General features: G+C 56.1%; 2 protein-coding genes across 6 annotated transcripts in view; one reads left to right on the forward strand and one right to left on the reverse strand.

The window, feature by feature from the left end:
- Window positions 1–24,628, reverse strand: part of RNF40 (ring finger protein 40) — a 30,254-nt gene extending 5,626 nt beyond the window's left edge. The window contains exons 1-21 of one of the 5 annotated variants that reach the window (XR_006733444.1): window positions 24,526–24,628; window positions 24,235–24,437; window positions 23,646–23,813; window positions 23,372–23,513; window positions 22,530–22,736; window positions 21,849–21,970; window positions 21,584–21,730; window positions 21,414–21,488; window positions 20,657–20,776; window positions 20,382–20,561; window positions 20,081–20,216; window positions 19,118–19,239; window positions 18,606–19,030; window positions 18,401–18,518; window positions 18,136–18,285; window positions 17,726–17,938; window positions 17,523–17,648; window positions 16,186–16,326; window positions 15,970–16,071; window positions 7,550–7,646; window positions 6,787–7,347 (exon numbers count right to left, since the gene is read on the reverse strand). Coding sequence is in view for 3 of the 5 variants with exons in the window: in XM_045543303.1 (XP_045399259.1) it covers window positions 13,740–13,916; window positions 15,970–16,071; window positions 16,186–16,326; window positions 17,523–17,648; window positions 17,726–17,938; window positions 18,136–18,285; window positions 18,401–18,518; window positions 18,606–19,030; window positions 19,118–19,239; window positions 20,081–20,216; window positions 20,382–20,561; window positions 20,657–20,776; window positions 21,414–21,488; window positions 21,584–21,730; window positions 21,849–21,970; window positions 22,530–22,736; window positions 23,372–23,513; window positions 23,646–23,813; window positions 24,235–24,366 (3,003 nt within the window). In the remaining 2 variants the exon portion in view is untranslated. Of the gene's footprint in view, window positions 1–6,786; window positions 7,348–7,372; window positions 7,647–12,640; window positions 13,917–15,969; window positions 16,072–16,185; window positions 16,327–17,522; window positions 17,649–17,725; window positions 17,939–18,135; window positions 18,286–18,400; window positions 18,519–18,605; window positions 19,031–19,117; window positions 19,240–20,080; window positions 20,217–20,381; window positions 20,562–20,656; window positions 20,777–21,413; window positions 21,489–21,583; window positions 21,731–21,848; window positions 21,971–22,529; window positions 22,737–23,224; window positions 23,514–23,645; window positions 23,814–24,234; window positions 24,438–24,525 lie in introns of those variants that run through there. The other 4 variants (XR_006733445.1, XM_045543304.1, XM_045543303.1 and 1 more) reach the window with 4 other exon arrangements.
- Window positions 549–9,294, forward strand: ZNF629 (zinc finger protein 629). Its single transcript, XM_045543307.1, has 3 exons — window positions 549–735; window positions 3,234–3,341; window positions 3,491–9,294. The coding sequence occupies exons 2-3, from the start codon at window positions 3,269–3,271 to the stop codon at window positions 6,007–6,009; spliced, it is 2,592 nt and encodes an 863-aa protein (XP_045399263.1). The 5' UTR covers window positions 549–735; window positions 3,234–3,268; the 3' UTR covers window positions 6,010–9,294.
- Window positions 24,629–24,693: the final 65 nt, after the last annotated feature.

Here is a 24,693-nt window from a genome sequence, read left to right on the forward strand (position 1 = left end):
ACTGGGCTCCCTCCTGCCACCGTGGGCCTCAGATTCCTCCTCTGAGGAGAGCTGATGGGGGAAGAGGGGCTGGGAGCACAGGCTGTCACAAATAGTTCCTGACAGTCCTTGTCCCCTCAGCCCAAACCCTTGTTGCCGTGATTTATTTCATTTAAGCCATTTTTAGTCTGCAGGGTGGTCCCTCTCCGGGTCTTCCCTGCAAGCCCCTGCTCCCACCCCAGAACCCAGAGCCCCATCCCAGGGTGAGTCCAAACAAAGGGGACCCCCAGGGGACCAGCAGCCCCAAATCTGAGATTGGGCTTTCGCTGCACGGCTAGCTGAGCCCTGCGATACGGAGAGAGGCCAGAAATCCAGAGCTCCTTGCTGGCATCTGGGTTCCCCCAGATGACCATCTCGCCTGTCCGCTCCCACCTGAGACAGGGTCAGGGGCATCGTCTCAGCCTCCTCTCTGCTCCCACTGCTGTCCCCTTTTTTCCCAGGCTGTGGGAAGCAAAGGGTTAAATCCCATAGAGCTGATGATCTGACTCCAGGCTAGAGGGGCCCGGGAAGCTGGGGTCACTTCCTGCTCCGTCCCAGTCACCCTGAACTGGTCCCCGGGTCCTCAGCCTGGAATCACCCCTTGAGGAGGACCCCAGAGTCCTCGGCATCTAGCCCGCCCCCCGAGGCAGGACACTTAAAGGGTTAAGTCCCCTGGGGCAGGATTCTGCCTTCCGGCTTTTCCCAGACCCCAGAGCCGTGAGTTGGGGACGCCTGGGTTCCCGGGGGGGTGGCCTGGAGGGCCCGGGACGGCCGCGGGGGAACAATGGGGCCCGGGAGGCGGCGGCCGGCCCGGGCCCGAGCCCCCCGCCCCCGCCCCGAGTGCCGGGCAGGGTGGGGGCCGGGGCGGGGGCCGCGTGGCCGGAGGATTCTGGGAAGAGCGCGAGGGTCGGGCCGGGGGGAGGGGGCGGGGGAGGGGAGGGCGTGAGCATTCTGGGAAGAGCGAGCGCGCCCGGCGGGCCGGGCCGGCGCCGCGAGCCGCACTGCTGGAAGGAGCCGGCGCCGGGGAGAGCCGGGGGGCCGGGGGGCCGGGGGCCGGGAGGATGCCCAGGCTCTGGATTGGGAGCCGGAAAGAGGGTCGCTGCTCAGGTGGAGCAGGACTCCAGGGTCTGGCCCGGAGCGGGCGCGGCGTGGGGAGCCAGGGGCGAGGGTGGCTGCATTCCAGCTGCCTCCATGTCAGGGTCACCCTGGGCCGCTGCTCACACCTCTCCCGGAGGCAGGCTCCTCCTTCCTCCCTCCAGCGTGGGGCCACCGGGAGGTCTGCGGCTGGTGCTCTGAGCTCCAGGCACTTCATGCCTCCATCGGTCTCCATGTTGGCCTTGTCATTAACCCTCTCCCTTCTCCTCTGGACCACCGAGTTTGAGTTTTCCAATCACGGTACACAAGCTCCTACCTGTCCTCAGCAAACAGGGCAGGGCACCCTTCCCAGCCTCCTCAGAGCAGTCAGGCAGCCCCCACGGTGAAAGAGGTTCCTGCATCCACCTCCCCAAAGACACTTACGGATGGGGGAAGGGGAATTCGCAGAGGTGAATTCCTAAGTAGCTGCAGAGGTGAAGAAATGAATTTACCTCCTAAAATCTAACTTCTGTTCCTCCTACTGCTCTTCAGCCGGGTGCACCTGGCTCTTGCTTCACCTTGGTCACCTCCAAGCTGCCTCCTCATGAGTCCTTACATGTCTCCCTTGCACTGTCACCCCTGTGAGCACAATGCCCATCCCACACGGCCACCCAAAGCCCAGGCCCTAACCAGGGATTCTCTGGAGGGTCTAGATGTTATAGGAAGTCCTTCTTCTCTTGTGGCCCTGTTCCATTATCCTGGAATCGTTTCTGAAGTGACAGCTGGCTGTGTTTTACAGGGGCGCCACTCGGCGGAACTCCTGTTCCCTTGCTGCCATCCTCTTGCAAACTGATGTCTAAAGGCATTGGACCAAAGGGGTTTTCCAGGAGCAGGGGGCATCTCATTCAGTCAGTCAATTCAACAAAATTTCTGGGGCACCTATTATGTGCTAGGCACTATCCTAGGCTTGGGATACGGCCTCAACAAAACAGAAAAGGAGTAGAAGGAGGAGTCCCAGGGTGGGACTAATTGATAACGGAGGGCTTCAATGGGGACTACTGCTCCGAGCTCATGGATGCAGATGGTCAGGCCCAGTCACAGGTCCCACCCCTCCCTTTTACAGCCAAGGAAACTTCTTGGTCCCAGGAATTTCCCCAGCCTGTTCTCACAGGCAGCAGGCCTGGAGCTTTCCTTATCACCTGTCTCCGCCAGCCTCCCATGAGCATGAGTCTCACATGACTCCCAAGGTCACTGTGTGCTCTCAGAGACAGGGTCAAGCCAGACAAAGAACCATACATTTCTGGTCTTAGCTCTGCCACTTCCCAGCCTGTGACCTTGAAGAAGTCTCCCCAGGCATTGATTCACTAATCTGCAAAATGGACAGACAACCCGACTCCTGGGCGTCCTCACGGGGTTGTGGGAGGACTGGGTGAGAGAAGGGATACCCTGGCAGGCACTGTGGCAGCTGCGGGTGTTCTTCACACTCCATTCTCTTTTTCCCGTTTCCCTTTCTTGCAGCTGCAGGAGCTGCTGAGGCTTTAAACCACCCCTCCTCCCCGCCTCTGGCCTGACCCTCTCTCTGTGTTTGGTTAAAGGGAAAGCACCCTAGTCCTTCAGGAGGGCCTCTGTCCCCTCTGGGAAATTGGGATGGTTTCTTTTTCTTTCTTTTTTTTTTTTTTTAACCCCTTTAGTGTCCCAAACAGCCTCAGTTCTCTCTAGGGCACATAAGGGAAAAGTTTATTGGTCTCAATTAGCAGCTCCATTAAGGAGGAAAATTAGAGTCTTAATGAGTTTCCTCTGATGAGCAAAATAACAGGTTTCCCAGCCTCTGGGCATCAGAGGTGTGGAGTGAAAACCTCCCTTCCCTGTGGCTGTCAGATACCTCTCCAGCCCCCTGTCTGGGTTCAAAGGGTTAAGGGTAATGAGTTTTTAATTACACTCTTAAATTCACCTCCTTGCTGAGTTGTGATCTTAAGGTCTGGAGCAGGAATCAGGCCTGCAGGGGCCACAGTGAGAACCAGAAAGTGGGGTGAGGGGACACTGAAGCTCACATAAGGAGGAATGGGCGGAATGAGGTTCGGGGAGTAAAGAAAAGTGCAAAATCAGCTCTCATTGTGTGCTCATCTCTCTCTTCCCCTCAGGGTCCCTGGAACCCTCTGCAGTCCTGAGCTCTGGGATGGAGCCTGAGGCTGCGCTGTGGGGCCCAGATTCACAGGGCCCTGAACAGAGCCCCAACGATGTTCGCAGAGGTGAGGGGCACAAGAGGTGGTCCTGCCAAGACAACGGCCCTGGTTCAGGGAGGGGCCCAGACTCTGGGGGAAATCCAGGGGAGGGAAGAGAGACCAGACCCCGTGTTCTGAAAGGAGATGGGGGCTGGAGACTCCCTTTCTCTCTGTAGGTGCCGAGAGTGGGAATGAAGAGGAGAGCCCTCAGCAGGAAAGTTCTGGGGAGGAGATCATCTTGGGAGATCCAGCTCAGAGTCCAGAATTCAAGGACCCTCCAGAGATGCCCCTGGAGAGACCCTCCCAGGATCCCTCAGTTCCCCAGGACCCCCCAGCCCCACTAGGTCACTCCAGCCCCTTGGACCCCCCAGCCCCCGAGGTAGTCCCTGCTGCATCTGACTGGACCAAGGCCTGTGAGGCCAGTTGGCAGTGGGGGACCCTCACCACATGGAACAGTCCCCCCGTGGTCCCGGCCAATGAGCCCAGCCTGCGGGAGCTGGTGCAGGGCCGCCCGTCTGGGGCGGAGAAGCCCTACATCTGCAACGAGTGCGGCAAGAGTTTCAGCCAGTGGTCCAAGCTGCTGCGGCACCAGCGCATCCACACGGGCGAGCGGCCCAACACCTGCTCCGAGTGCGGCAAGAGCTTCACGCAGAGCTCCCACCTGGTGCAGCACCAGCGCACGCACACGGGCGAGAAGCCCTACAAGTGCCCCGACTGCGGCAAGTGCTTCAGCTGGAGCTCCAACCTGGTGCAGCACCAGCGCACGCACACGGGCGAGAAGCCCTACAAGTGCACGGAGTGCGAGAAGGCCTTCACGCAGAGCACCAACCTCATCAAGCACCAGCGGTCCCACACGGGCGAGAAGCCCTACAAGTGCGGCGAGTGCCGCCGGGCTTTCTACCGCAGCTCGGACCTCATTCAGCACCAGGCCACCCACACGGGCGAGAAGCCCTACAAGTGCCCCGAGTGCGGCAAGCGCTTCGGCCAGAACCACAACCTCCTCAAGCACCAGAAGATCCACGCCGGCGAGAAGCCGTACCGCTGCACCGAGTGCGGCAAGAGCTTCATCCAGAGCTCGGAGCTGACCCAGCACCAGCGCACGCACACCGGCGAGAAGCCCTACGAGTGCCTCGAGTGCGGCAAGAGCTTCGGCCACAGCTCCACCCTCATCAAGCACCAGCGGACTCACCTGCGCGAGGACCCCTTCAAGTGCCCGGTGTGCGGCAAGACCTTCACCCTGAGTGCCACGCTGCTGCGGCACCAGCGAACGCACACGGGCGAGCGGCCCTACAAGTGCCCCGAGTGTGGCAAGAGCTTCAGCGTCAGCTCCAATCTCATCAACCACCAGCGCATCCACCGCGGGGAGCGGCCCTATATCTGCGCCGACTGCGGCAAGAGCTTCATCATGAGCTCCACCCTCATCCGCCACCAGCGCATCCACACGGGCGAGAAGCCCTACAAGTGCTCCGACTGCGGCAAGAGTTTCATCCGCAGCTCCCACCTCATCCAGCACCGACGCACCCACACGGGCGAGAAGCCCTACAAGTGCCCGGAGTGCGGCAAGAGCTTCAGCCAGAGCTCAAACCTCATCACCCACGTCCGCACGCACATGGATGAGAACCTCTTCGTGTGCTCCGACTGTGGGAAGGCCTTCTTGGAGGCGCACGAGCTGGAGCAGCACCGGGTGATCCACGAGAGGGGGAAGGCCCCGGCCCGAAGAGCTCAGGGCGACACCCTTCTGGGGCTTGGGGATCCGGCCCTGCTGACCCCGCCGCCTGGAGCCAAACCACACAAGTGTCTGGTCTGTGGCAAAGGCTTCAATGACGAGGGCATCTTCATGCAGCATCAGAGGATCCATATTGGAGAAAACCCCTACAAAAATGCAGACGGTCTCCTGGCACACCCAGCCCCTAAACCTCCTCAGTTCCGACCCCCCAGGCTCCCTTTTGGAGGGAATTCCTACCCAGGTGCTGCAGAGGGCAGAGCCGATGCCCCAGGACAGACCTTTAAAATGCCCGAGGGCCAGGAGAGCTTCAGCCAAAGGCTGGGGCTGCTCTCCTCCAAGTCCTACATCTGTTCCCACTGTGGAGAAAGCTTCCTGGATCGCTCTGTGCTCCTCCAACATCAGCTCACCCATGGCAACGAAAAGCCCTTTCTCTTTCCGGATTACAGGATTGGCCTAGGGGAAGGGGCAGGGCCCAGTCCCTTCCTAAGTGGGAAGCCCTTTAAATGCCCTGAATGCAAAAAAAGCTTTGGCCTCAGCTCTGAGCTGCTGCTGCACCAGAAAGTCCATGCAGGCGGGAAGAGCTCCCAGAAGAGCTCGGAGCTGGGGAAGAGCTCTTCCGTCCTCCTGGAGCACCTCAGGAGCCCCCTGGGGGCCAGACCCTACAGCTGCTCTGATTGCGGGGCCTCCTTCCTTGATCGCCTGGCCCTCATCCGGCACCAAGAAACCCACACCCAAGAAAAGTCCCCCAGACCTGAGGATCCCCTTCCAGAGCCAGCCACCTTGTCCACAAGCCAGGAAGGTGAGGGAGAGGGCCCTGCCCCCACAGGGAGCAGCCCCCAGAGGCCAGACGAAAGCCCCAAAGCCCTCTTGGAAGAAAAGCCCTATTTGTGCCCTGAGTGTGGAGATGGCTTCGCAGAGGTCGCAGCCCTCCTGCTCCATAGGAGCTGCCACCCAGGTGTCTCCCTGTGAGATGGGTCTGGAGGCCGGGGGCCTCTCCCAAGAGGAACACTGGATCCCCGAAAACATTATGTGGGGACAGGAGGACAACCCTACCAGATTGTAGAGAAGTGGAAGATGAAGAACCCTGGGCAAAAATAGTTCTTTGACATCAGTGGTGAGAAACCCTATAAAATTGTTGGTGGGAGCCATTTATGAGGCAGTAGAGAAAAACTGTTGGGTTAGAAACCCTATAAATATGTAGGAAAAAAAAAAGCCCTGTAAGTCTGTAGCAGAAAAACCATATAAACCATAGTGGATAAAAGCCCTATTAATTGTAGGAAGAGGTCCCAATATGTCTTTAGACAACCCTGTAAAACTATCAAAATCCTTATCAAAATCCTATAGGGTCGGGGAAATGCAGGAAATAGCGCGACGGCGTTGGCGTGGAGGAGTGGCCCTCAGGTGGCGCAGCAGACACCTGTCGGATGCTTGTCCACAGTGTTCTCTCCCGTGGGAGCGTGGGAGGGGCCTCCCCTCAGCAGCCTGGGACAGTTACACTGAGGACAATGCCCGGCCGGGGAGTAGCATGGGAACTGGGCGGAAGTGGAAAAGGAAGAAAACAGAGGAGGAAAATAAGTGACAAGGAGCTCCCAAGCCCACACAGGAGATAGGACCCAGGGACTAGCACAAGAAAGGCCAGCTCACCGCACCCGGTTCCCTGGAGTAGGAGGCCAATCTTAGCTGAATTGTGTGTGTTAGGGGGAGAGGCCTGTGGAATCCCTTATCAAAAAGAACCCAAAGACAGGGAATTGTCAAGCCTTCCTAAAGGCTTAAGTTTGGGGTGCATAAAAACTTTGAGTATAACAATACTGAGAAACCAACACAAAAATTAGGGGAAAGAATGGGGGGATTTCTTTTAAAGGGTTTTGAGGGAAGCAAACCAAGGTGGACAAACTGTTCAGATGGTACCCAGCAAACTCCAGGCCATTTCTCCTGTTCCCGGGAGCTTGTTAAACTGCAAGTAGAAGCAGATCCCAGCTCGGGCTGCCAGGGTTCTCCCCAAGCCAGGCAGGACTGCCCTTTCCCCAGCCTAGCCGGAGACTTCTACTCCGTGAGGCCTCCGGGGATCGGGGGTGCCTCCTGCCACATTCTCAGGTCTCACCGTCAGGAGGTTTTTCCTGAAATCTAACTGCCACCAGTCTTGCTGCAGTGGCAGCCCATTTGCTCGAATTCTGTCCTCAGTGGAGAGGGAGAACCGCTGCTAGTCGACCTCCAAAGAATAAAACCCTTCAGAGACTCAAGGCCTGTGTGCAGTTGTCCTCCCTAGACTTCTCTTCTCCAAGTCAGCATGAGCCACACGTGGGTTCTCTGTGGCAACAACGGACAGCAAGTCAACAGAATAAAAAGGCTTTTGTATTTTAAACCTCAGCCCTTCATCTGAGCTGGGAGCAAGGCTGCCCGCAGGACAAGCCGACCCTAACGCGGTGGTGGGTGTGTACACACCCCACAGACTGGACCATAGGTCCCTGCAGAGTCTGCGAAGGCCTGGCCACCCTCCTCACCCCAGTACCTGGAGCCCTCTGAGGTTGGATGACACCGCCCAATCTTGGCCTTGGGAAGGGCTGGATTCCACCCACTGGGCTCCTCTCTCCTCTTCAGCCAGAAACCTTCAGAGGGAAACAGAAGAATGAGAAATGCTCCCCTGCCAGGCCCACCTCCTCTCCTCACACACGCAGTCACACGCTTCCACAGACCCAGCCAGACTTGCTCACGTGACCGATGTGTGGCAGGGGAGAGACTGTTACCCTGTGAGATGGTGGAAGAGAGAAAGCTCTTGAGAAACATCTGTAACAAGAATCCCGGTCCCTAACCCTGGAGACCCTTATCAAAGGAGAGGACTCTGCTCAGTGCTGGGTCAGAAAGCAAGTGCTCGCTGACCCCACGCTGGCACCAGAAATGCGCTATCCTGGAGTCAGAGGACTGAGATGCCAGGTGAGGTGGCCCTTCAGGAGTTGAATCCCTGGAGAAGCGTGACCTGGATTCCTACAAAGCTGTGGAAGAGACCTCTAATTCCATGACCTAAAAGTTCAAAAGGTGAAAATCCTTCACCCTTCATCTATCCTGTCCCCAAAGGGATGACCCTCTTAAAATGATCGAAATCTAGAACACTGTGGGAGAAAAAACACAGGCCTGCTGGGGATAGGGAGAAGGCGGGCCTCATGATTGTGGGGTGAAACCTTGGTCACATCTGCATCCAGCCCGCCCCACCCAAGTGCCAGCTAGGACAGCGCTGCTCCGAAGGGAGGAGCTGCCTGCAGATCTTTCTGACAGAAATGTCAACAAGGGGGGTGTCCCTGTAAGACTGAGGAGATAACTCCTCCAATCCCAAGCAGATTCCCACCCCCTCTAAGATGGTAGCAGAAAGAAACTTACGTTGTAGAGACAAACCCTTTGTAAAGCTAGAAGCAGATTCCCCCGGAAACAGGTCTGAGGAATCTGCCTGCAGGAGAGTCCTGGGAGCAGCTTTTGGGGCTCAGAAGCCAGCCTTGGGGGAGGTGGTGAGTGTAGTTGGAGGCCAGCCGTAGGCCCATCGAGGACTAGGGTGTAGCAGACGTAGTAGGATGCTCGCATGTTGTAGGGACGGTGAAGGGCTCAGGGCCTTGGCTCTGGCACTGAATGATGTGGACATGACTTGTGGGGTCTGGCGTTTCACAGCAGGGAAGGGGCAGAGTCAGCAACCTCTGGGGTGTGGCCCTGTTCTGCCCACCTTCCCCAACTCCTTTAACCAGATGCTTCCTTCCCAGAGTGAGCTACCTCTTGGGAGGAACCCAGCAGGGAGGTGGCAGCACCCAGAGTCCCTTTGACTGGCTCTGGCACAGGCCCAGGGGTCGAGGCATTTGCCCATCAGAATGCAGTTTGGAAGACATAGTGGCCAGGCCCCTCAGCAGTGCCGGTGGAGGAGCCCGGCAGTCAGGGCTCACCGGGGAGCGCCGAGGGGAGAGCAGAGGCTGATCTGGGCTGAGGGTGAAACCTGAAGCCGCCCGTGGCTGTGGAGGTCAGATGGGAACTGGGAAGAACTGGGCATGAATCCTGAATGGTGGGGAAACGCGAAACCATCACAACCAAGAGGCGGGTTCGTGACACTGCCCTGAGGTGAGCAGTCCCAGACTCCTTTGCCCCCAGTAGGGAAGCCCCACTCACTTGACTGGTCCCTGCGAAGAGAGGCCCCACTTTTGAGTGTTGTGTGTCAATAACAGTGTTGTGTCACTGGTGGTCATGTTGATTAGTTGAAGAGAATAAAGGGAATATGATTTCCCTGGTGTTTTTCGTCTTTTCTCTTCCAGCCTACAGCGAGCTGAAGCCACTTGTCCTCTCCCAGAGCCAGGGCCCATGAGTGACTGCAAAAGCTCGGCCCAGCCCCAGGCCCACCCTTTACCCAGGGGCCCTAAAGTCCCTGTCCAGTGCTTGCTGGTGGGATTTATGAAGTTTTAAAATCCACACTCCGGGGAGTGGGGAGAAATCTGATGAGATGGTGGCAGAGCCAAGTAGCTCGCCGGCGTCTGGCTTCCACACCAGCATAACGTGCTGACTGCTGAGTGGCTACCTGGTGACTCTGGCACTGGCCAGCTCAGGCACAGCTGTGCAGCCCCAGGGAGGCCTCTCTAGCCACAACACTCACACCCTCCCCAGGGTGCCAGAGGGGAAAGCTCGTGGATCTCATTTCAGAAGCTGGCAGCCACCTCTCCCGGTTCACCTGGACCCTGGGCCTGGCTCAGCCCCTCCTCTGGACCAGGGCCTCCTACATCGTGAGGAGAGGTGGGTGGAGATCTGGCCTGTCATCTCACTCAGGATGTTAGCCCATAGGCCCACATCATGTGGAGAGGCTCCGAGAACAGCCACTTGCCTAGGAGCCACAGCAAGTCAGCAAGGGAAACCAGAATGGCCAGGAGCTCGAACCTTTCCTCCCCGGGCCTGCCTGGGCCCGGCCTGGGCTCCACACTGTCTGTGCCTGTCAGGGCTGCTCCCAGGAATTACGACGGCCAGGCCTGCCAGTGCTGTGTCTTCTGGGACTAGGCCTGGCCACGGCCCCTGAGCAGCTGCCTGAGGTCGGCACTTACTCTAGCCTGTCACCTGCCTCTGCTGCTGTCTGCTGGGGGAATCCTGCCCCAACCGGGAAGGTGTCCCCCACCTTTCCTGTGCCTCTGTCAACCAGACCCCAGGGCAGGCTGTCTCCTTCCCTTTCCTCACCTGGAAAGGAGCACCAATGTAAGGAGGGACTTGCCTTTCATGGAGAGGTGAGTAATGAAGGCTACTCCACATTCCCTATGTTCCCAGCGCTGGGGACACTGAGGTACATCAGAACTAGTCCCGGTGCTGAAGCAGTCCTCAGTAAAGTGAAGGGACTACAGGGACAAAGCAAGCACTGGAACGACTGGTCCAGAGACTTAACAGAAGGGCTGTGGACCTAGAGATGCTGCCTGCCACAGCAGAGGCCGAGAAGCTTGCTGGAGGAAGTGACCTGAGGGATGAGGGTTGCAGGAACAGGGAAGAGTGCATAGGGCCAGAGTAGGATGGGGGGGTTAGAGGGTGTTTAACAGTTGGGTATGGGCTTAGAGCACAGAGGGGACTGAGGGAAAGTAACAGTAGAGAAACTAGAGTGTGGAGCATCTTGAGCTAGGAAAAGGGGTGCCATTGGGGGATTTTTAAGAGTGATGTGATTTTCTGATCCTCCTCTCCTCCCCCGGAGTGAATGGTGGTGATTTTCCAGGTCTGGAGCTCGGAAAAGAGAACTGGACTGGAGAAATTGGGTCTTAGCAGCTTAGCTGTAGCCATGGCCATGAATAAACACTTCCAGGGAGAGTGGCAAAGTAGAAAGAGGGTCTAGCTTAGGGGTGGAGGAAAAGCAAAAGACCAACAAAAGACAGCATGAGAAAAATCAGGAGTGTAGCATCACAGGACCTAAGGGAAGTTTTCAGAAGATCATGGTCAATGTTACGTGCTCCATTGGCCAACAGGCAGTAGCCCTGGTTCTGGCTGAAACAGGCATGTCCACCATTGATACCAACATCTGTTCACCTCAGAGAAGCTGGCCAAGGTCAAGGCTGGCCCAGAAGTTGGTTGGCCCATCCCTGGGCAGTGGCCCAGGGTACCACTGCCACTGAGACCACTGGGACTACCGGGGGTAATAAGGGGTCGAATTTCCTGGTGGAGGGGCCTGACCAGCCATTAAGGCAGACCCTCCGAGCACCCACAGGCTCATGGGAAACCAACCCTTGAGTCTCCTCTGTTCCTGCCACCTTATCAGTGCTTGCATAGATCACTAAGATCTTGGAAGTTTTATCCCATTCCCTTGGGATTGACCTTGAGAAAGTGGTTTGACGCCTGCTTTACTATTAGGTATGAGGACTCACAGGAGGTTTTAGCTCCTCTGACGTGGAGACCGGCCTTAACAGAAGGTTTCTAGGGAGGCGATGTACAGTTACTTGCATTTACTTAAGGAGCCTGTGCGAAGGTGATTCCCAGGAAAGAGGATCGTGCTCACAGAGGATTGGCTGACCTCCACCCATGCCCCGGGTAGCAGCGCTCCTCTGAGACTCATCCGCTCCAGGGGCGCAGGTGGCTGCATCTCTATGATGCAATGTCCTGCGTTTTTCCCACCCCTGCCACCACTGCCTCCCGGCCACGGACGCTTCCTTGGCGGCCCGATGTCATCTCCCGCCGCAGCCCGTGCTTCAGTGAGTGTGCCCACCACCGCCAGCCCTCTGCCCGAGGTCACCGCAGCCCGCGTCTCCATCTCTAGTCCGAACAGGTCCAGCTGCTGCGGCCCCGCCGAAACCCCGGGCGCCAGGTGGGGCCCGAAAGCGGACAAAGCCGCTAGTCCCCGCGAAGGTGCGACTGCTGACAAGGGTGCGGGGCCCCGCAAAGACATGACTGCTGACAAGCCCGCGGCCTCTACCATGGCCCCGACACCTCCTGCGGCACCAACGGCACCAACCTCGGTCAGCACCGGCTGTGGCACCAGCCCCGGTACGACCTCGGTGACGGGTCCGTCCGAGGCGCCCGCAGCGTACTGAACTGGGGCCGCCCGGCACGCGGCGTACGGTTCCGAGGACCGGGGCCGGGGGCTGAAGCAGGTTGCAATGAAGGAAGTCACCCCGCTGAGGTGTCCCGATCTGTGCGTCCGAGGGGTAGGGGCGGGTGAAGCCGTTGTGGAACGGCCCGCGGGACTGGGTTCAGGCCCGCCTTTGCCCAGCACAACCGGGGAACCAGTTCTCCCCTCCGAGAACCTTCTCGCCACGTGCTAACAAGGGACTACATTTCCCAGGATGCAGCTCGACACGGCCCTGCATCCCAAGGGCCAATGACTGCCGGGGGCGTGGCCAGCCCAGACCAAGGGGGCCGGTAGTCCGTCCCTGCGAGGGAAGCTCAGGCAGGCCCCAGAGTTGACCACGACGCTTTCTCCCTGCAGACGCGCTCCCCCCACAGGCCCAGTCTGGGATCCCTGACGGCCATTAGGTCTACGCGTAACAGCCTTTAGGGTGGGCAGGAGTGGGGCCTCCTATTGGCACAGGACCCTCCCAGGCTCACACCAAGCCAGGGAAGTGCTGGGCAGGCCTAGCAGCTGAAAACCTGGGACTACGATTGGGGCATGAAGCCTGGCTACTCTGGCCATAGGCCAAGGGTTGGATGTTTTTATTCATAACAATTAATAGCCTATACAACAGATCTCTAGAGCAGAGGCTGTGGGTCCAAACAGGCCCCTGCACCTGTCAGCAGTTCCACCTCCCAGGCCTCTCTGGGTGCTGCCTTCACAGCCCATGGAGCATTTGTGGGCAGGCGGCACACGAAGCATCAGGGGTACAGGCTCAGTCACAGGGTGTTGGGTGAAGCTCTACTACCTGGAATGATTGGAAGTTGGCCCAGCAGCTGGGGCTGGTCTGTCCCTTCCCTTCCTGGGAAGTTCCACCTCCACAGTAGTTAAGGCCACCAGCATGAAAGCAGGGTTAGGGCCAAGGGCCTAGTGGAGCTTTGGGATGCATGAGGTGGGGGTAGTGGGCTTGGGAGAGAGGAGGCGATTCAGGAGGGGCCCAATTAGAATAGAAACTGATGGTCTTGGTTCAGCACTCCCAAGATGAGGCAGTGACTGTAACCTTAAGAGCTTCCCAGAGGAAGCAGGTGGTACCTCCTAGGGGGGTACCTCCTTCAGCCCTTGGCACAAAAGCCAAAGTGTCCAGGGAACTCCACAGGACAGAAGCCCTGCCTGTGCCAGCAGGGTGGTGGCTGAAGAAAATCTCCCCAGGGCCCGGTCTCAAACAAGGTGCTGGGGTCCTGGTCCAGCCCTGTCCTCACTTGTGAGTGTGCAGGCAGGTAGTGAGCCTCCTCTAAGGTAGGTCACAACCTGGGGAATTTTCCCCTTAGGGCTACAATGGGTCCGTGGAAACAGATGAAGAAAGGTTAGGGCCAGCTCCTGGGAAGCTCAGTTCAGTGTTTCTGGGCCCCTCAGGCCTCTCATGGCAGACCTTTCCTGTAGAACGGTGCTCCCTAAGCTGCAGCTCAGATCTTCAGGAAAAGATGGAACTGAGCTTGGCTAATCCCACTCCCACTAGCATGCACCAGGGCCCCCAAACCAACTAGGTGGGCAAGGGCTGGACCCCTGGGGTCCGGAATGGAGGGTGGGGCCACTGGACCTGGGCTGGGGAGGGGCTGGGGGAACAGCCCCCAGGGTCCATGGGTGTTCCAAAGTCCCCTGAGTTTCAGGTTCAGCTGATGTAGATACGGTGGAAGTCGTGGGCACCAAAGGCTGCGTTGCACTTGGGGCACTTCCTCTGGCGGGCCTCATATCGGCCCCGCACACATTCGAAGCAGAAAACGTGGAAGCACTTGGTAAGGACTGCATCCTTCTTGCGGGTGTTACAGCAGGGGCAGGTCAACCGCGCCTGGGCCAGGCAAAGGCATCAGCTTGGGAACAATTCTGATGGTTCCCAGACCCCAAGATGAGAGCAGGAGGTGGTCCAGGCTAAGCCCACCACACAGCAGACTGCATCTAATCCTCACCATAACCATGGGAGGTAGGGATGAGCACTCTATGAATGAGGAAACTGAGGCTCAGTGGCCAAAGTCTCAAAACTAGAAAGTAGCAGAGTCCGGATTCTATCCTGGGCACTGCTGGGTATCCCATGTGTCCCTCCTCTGAAGGACAAGGATCTACCAGCGCAGCTTAGACTCTTCTGCCCTGAGGCTTCATCTCTTGCGCCACTGGTCGTCTCTGGCTAAAAGCCCATCCTGTCTACCTTCTCTTCATCTGCATCGGCTAAGTCACAGCTGGGCATGGCAGTACCACTAGAAATCTGCTATGTCTACCCTCAACGGGGCCCAGCCCTCGTGCTGCCTAGAGACCCTACTGTGGGTCCTCTCTTAGCCTGAGACCTCCCATCTGCCACCAGGAGGGTCTCACGGGCAAGTCCAGGCAGGAATTTCCTCAACTCGGCATTCCCAACGTTCCTCTTCTGGCCTGCCTGAAAGGCCAGCCCAGCCCACCCCTCAGCAACTTCCCAGCACCCTTCCTGCCTCTCTCAGGACCCCACCCATCAGCGTGAACAGGCTCCCAAGGCTGCCGCCTCCAGCTACCTCTGCCCTTCAAGGCCCAACTGCTTCAAAGGGTTGTCTGATTACTGACTCACCCACACCCCCTCCTCACTCCAGTGGGTGAGGGTGCAGGTGACCTCACCTGTACCCTCACCCCTGCACAAGAACCATTCCCACCAGTACTGCCAAGTCCAAGGGGCACCTCTCATGGCTCCATCCATTTGCCTTCTCCCCCATCAGCTCCTTCAACATCACTCTCCTTCCTCCCAACCCACAGGCTCCTCTTCCTCTGCCTGTCACTTAAACTTTGAGGTTCCTAAGGGAGAATGAACCCTACCCCTTCTTGTGCCACAGGCCGTCCTTGGGTGACCACAGTCGTATGTGGCTTCCATCTCTGCCTCTACTGACACTCCCCAAGGCTTCTGCCCTGAGTGGCTTCCCACACAGCCTTGCAAGACGCCCCACAGGCACCTCCCTCTCAGCATCCTTGAACACTGTCCGCTGAAACCTGCTCCTGGCAGTCTTCCTAACCCACTAAATGGTAGTTGTCACCTGCCTACTTTCTCAAACCAGGATCCAGGAGTACTCCTAGTTCCTGTTCCCTCCCTCTCTACATTCAATCTATCCCCGAGTCCAAGCAATTCTGCTTCCAAAATATCTGCTGAACCTACCCACTTGCCTCCAATACCTCAGGCCACCAAAATACCAGTTTTTGCTTCAATGACTGCAATAGCTTAACCGTTTCCCTGCCCCTAGCCTTTAACCTCTTCTAATGCAGACCCAACAGCAAATCTGCATCACTCTCCTGCTTAAAACCCTCTGAAGTCTCTACACTGCCCATGGGATGAGTGGAGCTTCTCAACCTGGCTTACCACCCGCTTCACGATGTGACACTCCAACCACATGCCTGGCTCACTGTCCTTCCAGCATACCTCTCAACTCAGGGCCTCCACACCCGCCTTTCCCTTTACCTGAACTCTCCTTCTTCAGTCTGCCTTGGGTGACATTCTTTCCAGGAAGCCTGCTGGCCACCCACCCCCCCAGGCCTGCTTTCAGGGCCTCCTCTGAGTTTCCACAGTCCCTCTGGCCTCTGCCATCACATTACACCTCTGGAATGAGAGAATTACTTGGCTGCCTCCCCTGACTGACGGTCAGCTTGAACAGGTCAGAGACCAGGTCTAGCTCTTAGCTCTCCCGCCCCACATCTGGACAGGCACTGTGGCTGGCACATGGTATGTGTACAATAAATACTTGATCAGTTGTCTGACTCTACAACCAGCATTCTGCCCACTTTTTGCTGTCCTACCTGATTTCTAGGGTGCCCAGATTATCCACTATGACTCTCACCAACCCCTCATCTAGTATTCCTGGGTTGATAGGGCACAACTCAGCCCCCGGCCCCACCTTGTACTCCTTGATCTCCTCCTGGAGGATTTCATCAGCATCTGCATAAACCTCCACCTTCCTCTGCTTCTCCAGCTTGCGCCGCAGCCGTGAGATGTCCTCCTGGGGCAGGAGAGGTTAGGCTAAGTGCAAGGGTCCTCACCCTTGAACTGCCTGCCCCCAGCCCATGTCAGTGACCCTGGACTACCCTGGCCTACTCCCACCCCCACAACACACCTGAGCCCTCTTGAGGTTGAAGCTCTCTTTTTCACGAGCAGCCCGACTCTCTGCTAGGCAGGGCTGAATCTCTCGTAGTCGAGTCTGCACATGCTCCAGCTGTACCTTCAGGTCCTCGGCCAGCTGGGCTGCTTCAACAGCCTGAGATGGGTGGGAGAAGGAGGAGGGGCATCACTGGTCTGAGGCTAGAGACTCAGGCACATGGAGCCTTGGTCCAGTGATGCTTGTGTCAAAGGTTCCAGCGCTATCTGCACTGAGCTGGTCTTGCCTCCTTCCCTTTAGCGCTCGCCTCCTTCTACACACACTCTCGAGTTCCTCCCCTGCACAATGCTCTCTCTGGTTTTTGAGCCTTCACTGGGCTCTTCTCTCTGTTCCCCTCAACTTCCTTAACACATATGCAACTCCCCCAGGGCTCAGCAAAAATGTCACCTACTGAGAGGTTCCCCTGTTTGTCTTTCACAGCACCTTAGTTTCCTTCACAAGACTTACTGAGATCTGTTATAGCATTATTTTATTTGTGGGATTACTGGCTGACTCTGCCTCTCAAGACTCTGCCACTTCCAGCCTTGACTGGAAGGCAGAGATCCTCTTGTCTCCACAGTGATCAGCAGCACAAGACCTAGCACACAGCAGGGGCGTGAAAAATACTACCGAAATGAATGCATTAACTGGAAAAGAAAATAGTCCAACAGAGAAAATAAGATGAAAACCAATGTTAATCTTGAGCATCTGCCATAACCTAGATAATATTTATGTTTAATAAACTACGTGACAAGGACCATCATCCCATTTTACAGCCAATGAAGGGTGAGGATGGAGGTCCTGGAGCCAAAATCCCAGCACCACTCTTTCTTAAGCAAGTCAACTGACCTCCTTGAGCCTCAGTTTCCTTACAAAGACAAAAACCAGGTCAGGTGTGGTGGCTCATCCCTCTGGGAGGCCAAGGAGGAAGGATCGCTTGAGCTCAGTAGTTCAAGACCAGCCTGAGCAAGAGTGAGACCCTGTCTCTACAAAAAAAAAAAATAGAAAAATTAGCCAGGTATGGTGGCTTGTGCCTGTAATCCCGGCTACTTGGGAGGCTGAGGCAGGAGGATCCCTGGAGCCCAGGAATTTGAGGTTGCAGTGAGACGCCACTGCACTCTAGCTGAGGCTACAAAAAAGAAAAGACAAAAACCATCTTGGTAGGATTACTGTGAGAATGAAATGTGACCAAGCACAGGGTCTGGCACATAGTAAACATTCAATACATGCGAACTGTCCTGGGAGAAGCAGCAGAGCCTAGCATAGACCCAGGCCAGCCCCAGAAGTGGGCGTGTTCCCCACCAGCCCAGCCTCACCTTCCTCTTGTTGAGCTCCAGGGCTTGGCTGCGCAGCGTCAGCTCCTTCTCCACACCCCCGAGGCTGCCCTGCAAGGCCCGCTCTTTTTCCTCCAGCTTCTGCACGGTCAGCAGCTGGGCATCCACCTGAGGATGGCAGAAGACTCAGTGCTGGGGAGCCCCCGCTTCTCCAGCTCCACCCTGCATGCCAGGGACTGCCATACCTGGGACTTGAGGCCAAGAACCTGCTCGCCCAGCTCATCCTTCTCCTCCCGCAGTAGCTTGTGAATCTGGTTGGCCTTGATCCGCTCTGACATCAGCTTAAAGTTGGCATCATCTTTTTCCCGCAACTGCTGCAGCAGCCGCCCGTTTTGCTCCTGCATGTCCTCAAAAGCCTGACCTGTGACATCCATCTCCGACAGCAAAGCCTCCTCCTCCTGCAGCAAGCGGGCAAGGACAAGATGGAATGTGGTAGGTGGACAGGATGGCCATGGGGAACCATAGGAAAATGTGGCAAATCAAAGAACCATAGAGTGGATGCGGCCACCTAGATGCCACACCTGCCAGAGGCACCTAACAAAGTGTTCAGGGAATCCCAATGCTCAGAAATAAGGGGACCAAAAGGGGGCTGCACCTGCTTGGTGGCACCCAACTTGCGCTGTAGGTGTTCTATCTGCTCCTCTGCCTGACGAATGCGCCGCAGGGCATCCTCATCTGCAATCTTCTTGCTCTCCCTTCGATCCCTCTCCTCCAATTCCCGGATTCGGCTTCGTAGCTCATCAACCTGTAGCCACAAGAAGCTCTCTTGTCACTGCTTCCTGCAGACCTTGGGCTCTGCTCTGGTCAGAATCCCGCAGGGCAGCCTCCGTACATGCCCCACAAGCCCTACCTGCCCTCACCTCAGCCTTGGCCTTGCGTTCTGCTGCCATGAGCTGCACCTTATCCCGCTGTTCCTTGGGCGCTGACTTGTACATATCCAGCAGGAGCTTCATCTCCTTCTGGCTTTCCTGGGCCTTCCTGGGAGAGGGTACAGGAGGAAGTCTTGGTGAGTAGGGCTGGAGGCCACTTGGCAAGTGTAGGAAGGAGACAGGAATAGGGCCTCACTTGAGCTCTGCTCGGAGACCCTTGAGGAGTTCTGACTCCTTCCTCTTGACCTCTTCCACCTTGGCCTTCTCCCGATCAGCCCTTGAGAGAGTTGAGGCTACAGGTGGGGGTCCCAGGCCAGGTCCTTCTCGTTCCCGAAGCTCCCGCTTCGGCCTGGCTTCAGGTTCTCGGCCCCGGGAGGAAGGGCCCTGGGCCCCAGGGGTTAATGCCCCATCCTCTTCGGAGGGGACCAGCTCCTCCTTCTTCACTGAGGAAGGAGTAGTGGTGGTGCCAGGCATTGAAGCCACCTCCTTTCTGCTTTCGGGGGTACCAACAGGGCATGGCCCACCCTCCTCTTTCCCTGGGGCTGAGGCACTGAGGCCAGAGTCTTCTGGGTGTCCCAGGTTGGGGATGGAGTGGGCAGAGCCACTAGCCTGGGCTCGGAGCTGCAAAGACAGAAAGGAACAGGGATGAGGTGAGACAGGCCTCACTGGAGTACAGCCAAGGCTTTTCCCAGGCAGCCTTTTCCTCACCTTGCCAATCTCAGCCTGCACTTCTCGAAGCTTCCGCTTATATCGCTGGGCATCCCCCTTCAGCTGGTGGTTGTGGTTTTGGAGACTACTAATCAGGTGGCGCATCTCACGGTTTATGGGCCCTAGGAGAGCGTCATGAAGTAAGGGTGTCAGAAGTAGTCCCTGGGTGAGGGCCCCAACCTCTGAGTGGGGAAAGAGGCTAAGCCAGGGACATCATTCCCATTATCCAGGAGGGGGAAACTAAGGCCTTATACTGAGTGTGACCTCATCAAAGTCAATAATGCAGACTCGACAGAAACTCACCCGAAAGTAACCTGACATTGCCTATTTGTATTATGTTTGCTAATGTAGGTTTTTTCCCCCCAATATCTCCAAATTTCCTTTAAAGGAATAGATAACTAACATTCACAAAAGTTAGTCAACTTTTTTTAGATTCTTAAGTATCACCTTCTTAGTTACGTTCCCTGGTCTCCCATCCGAAATTGCAACGCCTTTCTCCTGGTAGCTCCTATCTTCCTTTCTTGCTTTACTTTTCTTGGTATATTTATCACTATCTGAGGTACATGTTCTATTTTTGTCTTTATTGTTTGTCTTCCCCTGCTAGAATGTTGCTCCACATGGCAGGAATTCTTTGTTTTGTTCACTGGCACAACCCCAAAGATCAGAGCAGAGCCTGGCTCATAGGTGGTGGTCAATAAATCTTTGTAAAACAAATACCTCAAAGAGAGAGACACCACAGGACCAGAGGACCACAAATGGGGCCAAGAGCTCACGTTCTGGTTGTTCCTGTGTCATCAGCCACTTCAACTGGTTATGACCCTCACTGCCTGTGAGCCAGGCAGTGCAGTTCGCTTTCCACGGGGAGCTGAGGCTTCATCTCTTGCATCTGGACAAGCAGCAGCCCACACCAGGGCCCAGCACTCCCAGATAAGGACCCACCTCCACCCTGTCCTCACCACATACCCGCCTGCTCGTTGGCTGCCAGGTTCTGCTCAAACTCGATGCGCAGCATCTCGTACTCCTTGCGTACCTGGGCCAGCGTGTCCTCCAGCTGGATGACCTCTGTGCGCAGCTTCTTCTGCAGCCCTAGCTCGTCACTCTGTGGGTTGAGACATTAAGGATCCATACAACCCCTCAGGACTCAGCGTCTTAGGAACAATCTGTTCCCAAGAGACACTGGGCAGGCACACCGGGCCTCTGAAGCCCAGGAACGCCTTCACACTAAGGGTTTGGCTCTTACCCCCACCCCGTCCCAGGGCCGTACCTCCATGTGCTCAATGTGTCTCAGGTGGGAGTTCTTGGTGGCCAACAGTAGCCCCCGAGCCTCATCCAGCTGGGTCTTCACTTGCAGAGACTCATTGTAGAGCAGCGAGAACTGGGCCTGCAGCATGCGGTACTCCCCCGTCTCCCGCACCACCTCCTCAGGAAGGCTCCGCAGAGCCACCTAGGGGTTGGGATGCCAAAAAGAGATCAGCAAGAGAATTCAGGGCTCAGCCCCTACCTATAGGTGCAGGCCTTCTCAGCCCAACCACAGCCCACCTTGAGATGCTCATTGGTCCGCACAGCACCCTGAAGTTCAGCCTGCAGCTTCTCCAGTTCTGCCATGCGGCTGTTGGCCAATTCCTGGTTTTCCTCCAACTCTGCATTCAGCATCTCAAACTAAGAAGTGGGAGGTGCTGTGGTAGGCACGGCCAAGTCCAACAGCATGCTTCCCTCACATCCCCACATGTATTCTACCCAAGCTCCCCTGTGTAGGGCAGTGATCAATTCCGAAGCCCCAAACCAAGGGCTTTCCTAAGGGTTCCCAGGCAAGTGGAAGAAAATGCAACATTACACAGACAGTGCTGGGATCTAAGGCTCTTAACTAACAGGGAGTCAGGGAAGCATTCCTGGAAGGCCTAAATAGCCAGTAAAGGTAAAACAGTGCACAGTGACCCCCAGAATGCCAATCAGCTCTAACATACTCCCATTTCTCTCTCTCCTGTGCTTCTTTGTGGTACTCATAACCAACTGATGTACTATTTTACTTTCCTGTTCCCCCAACTAGAACCTAAGCACCATGGAAGCTTTGGTTTTTGTCTATCTTGTTCTTTCCAATATGCCTAGTACTTATTTCTAGCATTTAGTGTTCAGAAATTATTTACTAAACAAGTACACGAATGTATAAAAGAAAGAACAGCAGGAATGACAGGGAAGGGCCTTGGAGATGGATGTTTATCCTTCATCTTTAGGGGAATTTCAAGTGTGCAAGCGAGAAAAGGTCATGGGAGGGATGAGGAGGAATGCCGCTGCTCACCTTCTGCATGCTGAGTGTGATCTGGCCCCCCTGGAAGCCGGAGGAGCTCCCAGAGACATAGTAGCCAGAGTTAAGCTGTGGAGAGAAGACAGTTGATGGCTATGAAGGGGAGAAGATAGGGCCCCGAGTACCCAGCCCTGGCTTCATGTGCCCCAGAACCCCAACTCTACCTGCTCCAAGGCTTCTGCCAGGTGCTTATTGAGCTTTTGCTCCCGCTTGCGCAGCTTCTCAATGTCCCACTGCAGGTCCTCCACTGTCGTCTCCATCTCCAGCACCTTGGTCTCTGCTGATGTCACTTTATCCTGGAGCTCGGAGTACTGGGGGGAATGAAGGGAAAGGATGCTTGGATGGAAGGATCCCTGAGATCCTTGGGTGCCCATCTAACCGAAACCCTGCCCTGGTTCTAATCCCACCCCCAAACTCCCTGACTCCTACCTCCAAGGAGATGCGGTGATGCTTCTCCTGCAGCTGGGTGGCCAAGTCCTGTAGCCGCCGGTTCTCACGGCCCAGCTCTCGGGTGCGTGCCCGAGCCACCTCACCAAGGGGCTCATTTTCCCCTGGGAAGGCAGGGCTCAGGTAAGAGACAAGCTCAGGGAAATGGGGCCAAGTACTAACTCATAATGGAGTCTGCTATGTGTCCAGTGTGATCCACTAGATATTTTGCCAGTTTTTCATGACAAAGCCAGGAGTCTTTATCCCCACTGTACAGAGGACAAAACCAGCTGAGAGAGGGGAACCATTTGCCCAGAATGCCCCAGGTAGGGTAGCAGAACTAAGACTGGGAGAAGACTGTCAACCTACAAAGCCTGAGCACTTGCTACTATGCCTTGTGGATCAGCTACTTGCAAACAGTGCTCGAGAGTGGTCTCTAGCTAGTAGGGGGAGGCCCTACCAGCATCAGCTTGTCCAACTCATCTCTCTGGGGTTCAACTCCAGGAATCAAACGCCCATCTAACCCCTATCTAACTAACCCATTCCCCCAAGAACATGGCTGAATTATTCCTTGGGGAATTCTGGCTGTCTATGGGCTCAGAGAATTAGAGGAATTGGGGAGGCAGTGCCACAAAGATGTAGACGGGAATGGACACCCCTGGGGTGAGGGTACAGAGAACCAACCTCGACTGTATACTCGCTGACAGAGTTCCTCCACGCGGCGCTGTAGGCGGTCTGAGGCCTCTACCACACGGGACACAGCTGCCTTGGAGAACTCCATACGGCCTTGCAGCTGCAGCTCCACCTCCTCACTGCTGCTGGCACCCAATGCTACCACAAAAGCCAAGGCTGGCTCACTGAGAGGGGGCCGCAGCTGCATTGGCAGAGGCTCTGGGAGGGACGGACAGATCCTTGTAAGGATAACAGCAGCAGTTACCACCACTCGTTACCAAGTTCCAGACTTCCACATTCGTGGGTTAACCAACACAACCTGTGGTGCAGTTATCCCCATCTTGAAAGTGAAACAACTGGAATTCAGAGAGGTAATGCCCTCAAAGCTACGGAGCTGCCAAATCACCTCCTCAGGGAAGCCTCGTCTACCTTCCCAGTCTAAATTAGAAACACACACACACACGTGCACACACATTTATTCCCTTTCAGGGGCCCCAACACTTTTTATATATTATAGTTTATAATCATTTCCTCCCTGATAGCACGAACAATATTTCTTTCTGCTTATCTTTGATTTCTCTAAATCTAGAACAGTGCCAAATACACAGGCAACATTCCATAGTAATACTTTCGTGAACAAAATGGGTGTCAAAACATGAACTGCACTATGAACCTAGTCAGATTCCAAAACCTGTGTCCTTACTCACCGTACTTTGTCACCCAAACAAGAAATCAGTGGTGGGCGGGGGGTGTAGAGTAAGGCAGGAAATTCTGGCGCCCAGTGTCAAAGTCCTCTTCTCCCCAGGACTTTTCTCAAAACTTAAGCTCCCCATATCCTAGGGCTGTGGTCCTACCCCTCAGCTCTGATGTCCCTGGCTCTATGAGAGGGGTCCCATCACGTGCTGGCCCCTCCTGGGTCCCAGGCGCCTCTGTCCCCGAAGACAGTTCTCCCTGGCTCTCATGGCATCGGAGAAGGGCTTCCACAGTTTCATCCAGCTGAAAAGAGAAAGCATCAAAAATGTTATGAATCCCTCAGTGCTTCCCAGCGTGATATTTCTTTCCCAGCAGGGGAATCTGAAGATTGGCACCTGAATCAAGGCCAGGTCTTGGAAAGCACAGGGCACCCACCTGGGCCCAGTATCGATTTACAATAAGGAGTGTGGCATCATCTGTGGCCTGCCGCTTCTCCAACTTCTCAATTCGCTCTCGGAGTTCATCTTCACAGGCCTGTCGCTGTTCCAACCGCTCTGCCAGCTTCTTATTCTTGAACTGCAGTACCTTCAGGTCCATCTCTTCCTATCAAAGGAAACAAAGGGACTGGGAGAAGGGTCAAGCAGGGCCCAGAAACCAGTCATTGAGAGAGACAGAGAAGGAGAGCAACTGGAATGGATGGAAGATGGGGGAATTCCCAGGTTAACTCCTAAAAGAATTTAAAGAAGCTCAGACACCCCAGCAAAAGTGAGGAAGTTCATGTTCTGCTTCTACCCGGCCCTTTCTAACTCCTTAGTCTTTGACAAGTCACTTGCCCCCTGGGAAAATGTTTTCCTATCTGCAAAGAGAAGGGCAGACGTCATGTTTTCGGTTTCCCCCAACAGAGTGTTCTGTAAATCGGACCTTGCTAAGCTTGGGGAACTGGGAGTAAGACTCCGGACAGTTGGGCGGAGAACAGAAACAAAAGTCCGACAAGTTCTAAGGCATACGGCAAGAGCCCACGAACCGTGGAAGAGATGCCTCCAAGACGAATGGGCTCTATAAGAGTGGTTGTGGTCTTCTCCTCGCGACTCAGCTTCTTCTCCGGGGGCCCTGAGCCCCCGTCGCCGGCGGCGCGTTTGTTGCCGGGCCCAGACATGGCCGCGGCAGCGAGGAGCGGCGCAGGGTCCCCCAGGGACGTCAGGCGGTAGGAGACGGCGCTTCCGTCACCTGCAGAAGACAGAGGGCAGAGATGTGGAAGCGGCTGGCGCTCCACAGCCCCCAACAGCGCCCACCCCCTCCGGCCCCGGGCCCTCACCCGCAGGAGGGTCAGCCTAGCGCCGCCATCTTCGATTTCCCCGGACGTCACCGGCCTCCCGGGCACAGGGCGCAGGCGCCAGAGGCAGAGCCGGATGTGGCGAAACCTCCTTATCTCCTTATCCTATTGGTCGCGCTTGGTCCCACCTCCTGGGCCGTCTGGTTTCCT

The sequence above is a fragment of the Lemur catta genome, chromosome 2 (assembly GCF_020740605.2).
Source record: "Lemur catta isolate mLemCat1 chromosome 2, mLemCat1.pri, whole genome shotgun sequence".
NCBI classification, from domain to species: domain Eukaryota; kingdom Metazoa; phylum Chordata; class Mammalia; order Primates; family Lemuridae; genus Lemur; species Lemur catta.